This window comes from Amphiprion ocellaris, chromosome 19 (genome assembly GCF_022539595.1).
Source record: "Amphiprion ocellaris isolate individual 3 ecotype Okinawa chromosome 19, ASM2253959v1, whole genome shotgun sequence".
In the NCBI taxonomy this organism is placed as follows: Eukaryota; Metazoa; Chordata; class Actinopteri; family Pomacentridae; genus Amphiprion; species Amphiprion ocellaris.
In genome coordinates, this window is record NC_072784.1 from 4,386,471 (window position 1) to 4,396,115 (window position 9,645).

At 38.5% G+C, this 9,645-nt stretch overlaps 1 protein-coding gene across 1 annotated transcript; it reads right to left on the bottom strand.

Annotated features, from left to right (window-relative positions):
- Positions 1-404: 404 nt before the first annotated feature.
- epor (erythropoietin receptor) lies at positions 405-8,500 on the bottom strand. The gene is made up of 8 exons (XM_023295713.3): positions 8,111-8,500; positions 7,802-7,937; positions 6,721-6,887; positions 5,636-5,787; positions 4,857-5,013; positions 4,675-4,762; positions 4,489-4,576; positions 405-3,655 (listed from the first exon to the last, which is right to left on the bottom strand). The coding sequence occupies exons 1-8, from the start codon at positions 8,211-8,213 to the stop codon at positions 2,936-2,938; spliced, it is 1,611 nt and encodes a 536-aa protein (XP_023151481.2). The 5' UTR covers positions 8,214-8,500; the 3' UTR covers positions 405-2,935.
- Positions 8,501-9,645: the final 1,145 nt, after the last annotated feature.

A 9,645-nucleotide genomic window follows, 5' to 3' on the forward strand; every position in this document is an offset into this window, starting at 1 on the left:
ATATATATATATATATATATATATATATATATATATACATATAAAAAAAAAATCACTTTTGATATTTTTAGGATTTTTTTTGGAAGATTTTTACTCATTTTTTGAAAAATATTTACAAGAATTTTCTTGCCAAATTTGGGGGATTTTTTTTAAAATAAAAATTTTAAGGGTAACTTTTAAGGAATTGTTGGAATTTTCTTCCTGAAGGTTTTGCAAATTTTCAGAAATTTGGGGAATTTTTTTGCTGAATTTTGGGATTTTTTTCAGACAAGGAAACACTATTTTTGGTGCCCGTAAATGAGGACAACAGGAGGGTTAAAAAAAAGACATGAAAGGACATAATACTCTGCTTTTAAGTTTATAAGTTCTCTGCATTAAAGTATAAGAAAAGACATGTTACAATGTTCATCCTAAGATCAGACTTTATTTTAACAAATATATATATTTCTTAGTAAGAAAAAAGCTTTTGTGAAAAGAAACTTGGAAGACAGCCAGTTGTCACACTATATTACAACTTTTTTTTTAAAATCAAAAACAAAAATCAACAATCTTTACAAATGTATTTACAAACTTTAAGAGAAGCTATAAATTCACTTACAAGATATTTTCCTTTCTCCACGAAAGCAAACAAGCATAAAAAAAGTGTAGAAATTCTTCGGTTTCATATCCTGAAATGCTCTGTAGATGGCAGCAGTGACTATAAAACAAGTTCAACAACTACAGTCACCTGAATGCTGCCTTAAAACTATTCTGCAGCCTACAGTAGTAGTCATTTGATTCATCCCAGAATTCTGTGTTTGGAAAATAACAACGGCTTACTGGTCTGTGAGTAAAGATGAAAAAAATAAACACATAATATATACAAATACAGTGAGTTTCAGATATGGATATGACTGATGTCGTGGCTATGGAGGTGAAGTAAAATTTTAGATGGTAAAGATGGTAATAGTGTGTATTTTGTGTATCAACAAATCCAAGGAAAACACAAACAAATGTATAGTTAGTTAAAGAGCCTGGCAGTGTAGTTTTTAGCAAATATTAGCCAAACATGAGTCAATAGTGCATTTGTTGGGGTTTATTTTTGGTTTAATACATATTTAGAGCTGTATAATTTCAATCTTGTTGGACTAAAATAGATGTGTATGCTACCAAGGAATAAGCTACTATAAGACAGTCTCAGTCATGGAGTGTAATTATTAAGTACATTTACTCACTTAAGCACAATTTTGAGGTACTTCTATTTTACTTGAGTCTTGCCATTTTCCACTGCATGTTTAACCCTCGTGTCGTCCTGCGGGTCAAAACTGACCCGTTTTAAAGTTTGAAAATGTGGAGAAAAAAATATTTTCACAGTGAAACTTCTGATGTCCACATTTTCAACATTTTTGGGAAATTTTTGAACATTTTTGGTGAAAAAAAAATATTAAAAATGAAATTTGGGATTTTTCTGCTGAATTTTTGAATTTTTTTCAGACAAGGAAACAATATTTTTTGGTGCCCGCAAGTGAGGACAACAGGAGGGTTAAAGCAAATATAGTACTTTCTACTTTACAACAACTATTTGACAACTTTAATTACTTGGCAGTTATAATATTCATGTCATATTATTAACTTAAAATAAAAATTAACTATTAAAATGTAAATATTGTAGATTAAGATACCTAGCAATATATACAGTAATTAAAATTACAATCACAAAGTACCACTATTAATTAATCCAGTACTGTATATTATTCTGAAATTACTTTTAAGTATATTTTAATCTTTTTAAAGTAGAATTTTAATCCTAAAGTTGTACGGTTTTGAAAGCAGGACTTTTACACTGTGGTACTGCTATTTTTCACAAAAGATCTTCCTCCACCACAGCAGGCTTTGGATACATGGGTGCTTACTGTAAAACGATTAAATCATTGGTAGTTTTGGTATTTGAATGCGGTTTGTTGACAACAACAAAATTCCAGAATATCACTAACCCATCCTAGAAGAACAAGGAAAGAGCATTTGGCTATTTTGTTAACGGTCTTTCATTACAAGTTGTCTGCTGTTTATTTTAACCTCACAGCCGTTTGGTCATTTAAGCTGAAAATACACTTAGTTCAAAAATGAATACGTCACTGTGGAAACTCAACTTGAATTGAAACTTCCCAATCTGGTTTGCAGGATATGATATGAACCCTCGTGTCGTCCTGTGGGTCAGAATTGACTCTTTTAAAGTTTGAAAATGTGGAAAAAATATATATTTTCACAGTGAAACTTCCGATGTCCACATTCTCAACATTTTTGGGAAATCTTTGAACATTTTTTGGTGGAAAAAAGAAATGTTAAAAATGTTTCTTAAGAACATTCACATAAAAATCTACCAAAATCCAGCGAATTTCGCTGGATTTTGGTAGATTTTTATGTGAATGTTCTTAAAGAAAATATTACAAGTTTTACTGATATATATGGAATCACTTTAGATATTTTTAGGATTTTTTGGAAGATTTTTACTCATTTTTTGAAAATATTTACAAGAATTTTCTTGCCAAATTGGAGGGATTTTTTAAAAATAAAAATTTTAAGGGAAACTTTTAAGGAATTATTGGAATTTTCTACCTGAAGGTTTTGCAAATTACAGAAATTTGGGGGATTTTTTTCAGACAAGGAAACAATATTTTTTGGTGCCTGTAAATGAGGCCAACAGGAGGGTTAATGCATCGACATGCAGACGATGCTTAGAGAATCAGTATTTGGTGTGAATCACAGCTGCTATTCCTTTGTCATGGTAGCGTCCTGTACAGACCAGATAAATCCAGTGAATCCTTCGCTTTCACCAGTCAGCTCCTTGGTTCCTCTCTTAACAGTTGATGAAAGCCTGTGTGGCCTTGCGTGAACATCCACATAGCCTTCACTGAGCCTGCTTTCAGTGTCAGTTTACGTCCACTTTACCTCCATCTCAGCCCTCGTCATGGACTGGGTACTGCCGTGACAGCAGAGGTCTTCTGTGAGCTGGGATCTCATTCTTGTAGTCGTGGGCGTAGAAAACCACCTTCCCAATGTCGTCCACTCTGCTCATGGGGCTGTAATCCATAGAGACCCCAGAGTCTGCAACCGCCATGTAGGTGTACAGAGGACCTTTTGCTGTCCAGGCCTGGTGTGGGTACTCGAAGCTGGACTGTGACGAAAGGCGGCCCGACCCGGAGCTTTGCTGCACGGATCCCAGGTCAGAGTGGGACTCGCACGACACCGTCTTTCTGGAGGCAAACAGCACCTCGAGGGGTAGGGCCTCTTCAAAGTTGTCATCCGCGTGGCCGTTTTCACCCTGGTTGCTGGTGCTGAGGGTGACGTAGGCGTCCTGAGACTCCAGCAGAGACGCCTGGTGCCGGTGGAGCTCCCGTAGGCGGTCCATCAGCCAGTGGTCATGTGGTGGGGGTCTCCACCCATCCGTCCGAGCTGAATCGCCCCTTTCCAGCACCTCTCTCTCATCCAGCCCGTTCTTCACGTCCTCCTTTCTGACGGCGCTCAGAGCTTTAGAGGCCTTGGGAGGCAGAGGAGGGGAGGACAGTGAAGGACAAAGGCTGAGTTCTGACAGGACTTCCAGAGGAGACGGACGTTCTTCTGAGTAGACCAGAGCTGGAGTCAACCACAGGCCTCCACTGGTCTGCCCTAACCACTCCTGTACACATCCACAGGGGAAGGTTAGCATGTGTATGTTAGCATGTAGCTCAAAGCTAACGTGCTAGAGCAGGGGTGTCAAACGTGGCCCGCGGGCCAAAAGCGGCCCTCCAGAGGGTCCAATCCGGCCCTCAAAGTGTAAAAATTACAGAGACGACATTAACTGCAAATTGTAAATTTGAAAAACTATAGATTAAAATAATTTCTAGACCACCAGTTGTTTTGATCCCAAAGTAAAATACTAGATTGCTGATTATTCTTTTATTTTGTGTCTCATTTTTTTTGTAAAATTTGTCTTGTTTTTGTTGTTTTTGTTTAATTTTTGTCGTTTGTCTCATGTTTTTGTCATTTTGTTTCTCGTTTTTTGTCGTTTTGTGTTTCATTTTTGTCTCGTTTCTGTTTTATGTCTTATTTTTGTCTTGCTCTATTGCTCTTTTGATCATAAAGTAAAATACTATAACATTCCATTCCAGACAGCTGTGACTAAATGTTGTGTTCCTTTGTAGACACTCTGATCTGGAAGTTGTAATGTGTAAATGATAAACTGAGGCATAATGTTGCTGAAATTGAACTTATTTTTCTTTAAAAAATTCAGGTTGTTCATGATGCTTTACAAAAAGATAATACCTTAAATGTGAACATTTTCAGAATAGACTTTTTTGCACTAAAACAAAGGAAAAATGTGTAGTTATGGTTATTTCTAGGTTATTATGCTGTGATTTTTCTGGCCCACTTGAGATCAAATTGGGCTGAATGTGGAACCTGAACTAAAATGAGTTTGACACCCCTGGTCTAGAGTAAAGCCTCACTGATGAGGCAGCGTGATGTTCTTACCTGAAAGTCCCCACCGTAAACAGTAAAAAGCCCTTGGAATTTGCCATCAGGAGTTGGAATAGTTGGCCAGATCTTCTTAATGAGAAACCTGAAGCGGGAGCAGATGCTGAAAATATCATTCTATGTTTGCTTGTAGTAGCACAGCAGAAATTAAGCCACGTGTTTGGTGGTTCTTGGCTGACTGACCTCTGATGGGACAGGAGCATGGTGAGGCACAGCAGGATGAGGATGAAAGAGATGATGAGAGTCAGGGACAAGATCAGCGGATCGAATTCTGGAGAAGGCACAGTTAGGTATGAAATCTTAGAATGCAGTATTACAAGAGATCCCCATGCTGCTGGGAATACGTGGCGCATTGTGTACTGTACCTGCAGGCAGAGTCTCCATGAACACCGGGTCACTCCAGGCGCTCCAGTATCCATTGTAGCTCATCCCATCCAGCTTCACCCGCACCTGAACCTTGTACTTTGTTCCCGACTGCAGGCCTCTCAGGATCAACTCTGAGCTGGCTTGTGCCACCTCCACCTACAAAATAGCCCCAAACTCATCAATGCAAGTCCATGTGTTCCAACTTGACCTTTATTGTTGCGTAACCCTCCTGTTGTCCTCATTTATAGGCACCAAAAAGTATTGTTTCCTTGTCTGAAAAAAATCCAAAAATTCTGCAAAAAAATTCCACAAATTTCTGAAAATTTGCAAAACATTCAGGAAGAAAATTCCAATAATTCCTTCAAAGTTTACCTTAAAAGTTTTATTTTAAAAAATCCCCCAAATTTGGCAAGAAAATTCTTGGAAATATTTTCAAAAAATGAATAGAAATCTTCCAAAAAAATCCTAAAAATATTTCAAGTGATTCCATATATATCAGTAAAACTTGTAATATTTTCTTTAGAACATTCACATAAAAATCAACCAAAATCCAGCAAAATTCGCTGGATTTTGGTTGATTTTTATGTGAATGTTCTTAAGAAACATTTTTAACATTTCTTTTTTTCCACCAAAAAATGTTCAAAGATTTCCCAAAAATGTTGAAAATGTGGACATCAGAAGTTTCACTGTGAAAATATATATTTTTCCCACATTTTCAAACTTTACACTGGGTCAGTTTTGACCCGCAGGACGACACGAGGGTTAAATAACCCCGTACCTGCCCAGGGTGCTGGTCCTCAGGAGCGTAGATGACCTCATACATCATGCTGTCCTCCATGTACTTCAGAGGAGGAGGCACCCAGCTGACGTTCAGCTGGCCCTGCTGACCGGTGCCGCTCACCGTCACGTTACCGGGAGGGTCCAGAAAAACTGCCCAACAGACAGACATGAGGGTGAAGGTTGGGGAGGAGTTTTGGAAGGAGGATTGCTCCCCAGAAAGAGTCTTTCAAGCCCTGAAAACCTGCTCGTACAACCAAAGATACCCCGCTGTTGCATGCAGGCTTAGTACAACTGATTACAGCATTATTCTAGCATTTGACAACTGAATTTGTTGCATAACCATTTTTCACAACTTCTTCCATATCTAGCACACGTCTTGTGGCTCCAACTAACAATTACTCCCATTGTTAATGCATTTCTCAAATAACTGATTCATGTTTTGGTTCACAAAATATCAGAAAGTAATGACAAATGTCAACCAGTGATGGACGCTTTCAAATATCTTGTCTACAACTCAAAGCTATTCAGTTGACTTCAGTTGAGCAGGGGAGGGGCCAAAACAACTGTCATAGAGGAGGAAAACAACCTGAGAACATTCACAAGAAAAAAGCTGGAATCAGAATTTGAACTTTTTTCTTAGAAAATGACTGAAACTGATAGTGAAAATAGTTGACAACGAATCAAATAATCTTTGCAGCTTGAATCCAATGGCACCATTAAGCATTCACTAGGAGTCATGCCTGCTTGATGTATGTAAACTGTGTATTCAAGCTCCTTTTAGCTCAGTTTTGCTTTCCACAAACTCCTGACAACTGTCTATGTGCTGTGCAGAGTTAGACAGAGAGCATAAATTTGTTTTCAAAGAGCTTTTCCATTAAAAATTGCTTCCTGCTGCGGCCGAAACAACCCAGACCCGACCAAAACATCAAACTTGTAGATTGTAAAACCAAAACAAAGAATTAAAAACGCTTCTGAGGGGAACTGATGTCATGTAATTATTTCTCATACAAAATACTGCACAGTAGTATAAACACAAACTGGAGATCTAGATTCAGTGAATATAAATGCAGTAGAAAGACTTACAGACAAGCTCGACGAAGAGGCTGCGATTGTGGATCAGCATTCCCTCCCGATGAACTTGGACGTCCATCTCGACGAACATCTGGGTTCGGTTCAGGTGGCAGATGAACAGCCTTTTCCCGCCTGCTGCCGGGACGACTCTCAGCGGACACCGACTGCTGTTTTCATTCCTGCTCAGGACGGACGAGGACGGACACACTGAGGCTTCAGGGAGTTGTTGTGTTGTTGTTTTTGCACTAATGCTGACTGATGCTATTTCTATTGCATAAGCACTATTTAGTCTATATTTTGAATATCAGGAACGTAAACATTTAGAAAAATAAATTCTTAAAGTAATTCTTTAACCCTCCTGGTAACTAACTCTGAAATATTTATTTGTAGTCTGCTGTTTGCAATGGGAAAGGAACAATTCTGACTGTATTTAACCCTCCTGTCGTCCTCATTTATGGGCACCAAAAACTATTGTTTCCTTGTCTGAAAAAAATCCAAAAATTCAGCAAAAAAATTCCCCAAATTTCTGAAAATTTGCTAAACCTTCAGGAAGAAAATTTCAACAATTCCTTCAAAATTTCGCTTAAAAGTTTTATTTTTAAAAAATCCCCCAAATTTGGCAAGAAAATTCTTGGAAATATTTTCAAAAAATGAATAAAAATCTTCCAAAAAAATCCTAAAAATATCTAAAGTCATTACATATATATCAGTAAAACTTCTAATATTCTCTTAAGAATATTCACATAAAAATCAACCAAAATCCAGTGAAATTCGCTGGATTTTGGTAGATTTTTTTTGTGAATGTTCTTAATAAACATTTTTAACATTTCTTTTTTCCACCAAAAAATGTTCAGAGATTTCCCAAAAATGTTGAAAATGTGAACATTAGAAATTTCACAGTGAAAATATATTTTTCCCCACATTTTCAAACTTTAAAAAGGGTCAATTCTGACCCACAAGACAACACAAGGGTTAATCATCCTGGTAACTGACGCTGAACTGTTTGTTTGTAGTCTGCTGGTTGCAATGGGAGAAGAACATTTCTGACTGTGTTTAAGGCTGGATCCTGTGTCTAATGATGGCTGTGACTCACTGGTAGGTGTAGGTGAAGGAGTATTGATCCACAGAGCCAGCTCTCTCCTCATCTTCCTCCCAGAAACACGTGAAGTCCTTCCTGCCTTCAGCAAAGCACTTGGGGTTTTTTGGCTCCTCTTTCAGCAGCATGGAGGCTGAGGAGGTGACATTTGAGTGGCATCACTAAAGTAGCAGCACCATGTGAGCAAGCACACCATTACGATTACTACCACATGACATTTCTACAATACTTCCACTGATTTTACCTAAAAAGTTTCGGTTTTATTCTGACTGCAAGCAATAAAAGCCCCACGAAGGATCACCCTACCTTTCTTTTCGAAATCTCGTGCGCCTTGGACCACGGAACCTGTTCGGGCGGCGCAGAATATCACAAAAAGTGCCAACAGTCGACTCAGGTGATCACATGTCATCCTTTTGTCTTCTCGGTGAACAGAAGGAGTCGGGGCCTCTGATGTCCACCTGCATCACTGGAAGAACAACCTGCCACTAACGTGTCTGCCGCAGCTCTCTTTCGGGGGGGAAACTTGTTTTTGGTTTTAGATAGCCAAACGTGGATGGCGCAACGCGGGTACCCGCCTGCTTGGGAGCGATAAGGTGCGTAAGGTCGAGCTGTTTACTTTGTCCCCGAATGAGTGAAGAAGAAGAGGTGGGGCAACAACGTGCTGCAGAAGTTTTTACTCATTTGGTGACGGGTGGGGATCACGAGGTCATTGATATTTACGGTTTGTTTACGGTGGCGCAAAAAGTGAGCCATTTGGACGTGCGTAAAAGCGCACACGAGATGCGTTAGGCACAGATAGATAGATAGACAGATAGATAGATAGCTAGATTTGAGGAGGTGGAGTACAGGAACCTTTTAATCCCTGCATGTCCTCATGAAATGGAAAGCAGCAGACCTAAACGGTTTCTTATCTCCTAACAGCAGCCGCATGGTTTCTTCGTTTGCCCAGTATTATCAGAGCTGCAGACAACCCTCTTTCTTCACCCATGATCAGTATCCTCAGGCGGCTCAGCAGCCCATCCCCAGCAGTTTAAATGCAATTCAGCGCCTTTTTACATCACTTAAGTTAAAAAAAGCAAACAAACAAGACAGAAAAGCTGCATGATGACACCATTAAACCAGCTTTCATACACTCAGGTCCACTCCCTTTGAGCCAATTTATTTTACCCTCATGTCGTCCTGCGGGTCAAAATTGACCCGTTTTAAAGTTTGAAAATGTGGGAAAAAAATATATTTTCACAGTCAAGCTTTTCTGATGTCCACATTTTCAACATTTTTGGGAAATCTTTGAACATTTTTTGGTGGAAAAAAAATGTTTAAAATGTTTCTTAAGAACATTCACAAAAAAATCAACCAAAATGCAGCGAATTTCACTGGATTTTGGTTGATTTTTATGTGAATGTTCTTAGAGAAAATATTAGAAGTTTTACTGATATATATGTAATCACTTTAGATATTTTTAGGGGTTTTTTTGAATATTTTACAAATTTTTTGAAAATATTTACAAGAATTTTCTCGCCAAATTTGGGGAATTTTTTTTTTGCTGAATTTTTGTTTTTTTTCTGACAAGGAAACAATATTTTTTGGTGCCCGTAAATGAGGAGAACTGGAGGGTTAAAGTTTAGAAGTTCTCTATGGAAGCTGAGGCCCTGCACAAGAAAGGTATAGTTGTATCTGGTGACAGGAAAAAGAGGATGAGGAAACCTGTATTGGTGCGGAGGACAATGGCAGTGTGTGGTTTCTCTGCTTCTTCAGATAAACGGTGAAAAATCCCTGGCTTGATGTTTGGGGTTAGGTGGTGGGTTGCCTGGTCATAAATTACACTTTGGTTGCAGCCGTAA

Bases quoted from the DNA above. Each gene is read 5' to 3' on its own strand.
- epor (XM_023295713.3), bottom strand. From the start codon at position 8,213: ATGACATGTGATCACCTGAGTCGACTGTTGGCACTTTTTGTGATATTC. The intron at 5,788-6,720 runs GTAAGTCTTTCT...TCTGTTGGGCAG, and splicing joins CCTCTTCGTCGAGCTTGTCT to TTTTTCTGGACCCTCCCGGT. The intron at 5,014-5,635 runs GTACGGGGTTAT...GCTATTTTGTAG, and splicing joins AGGACCAGCACCCTGGGCAG to GTGGAGGTGGCACAAGCCAG.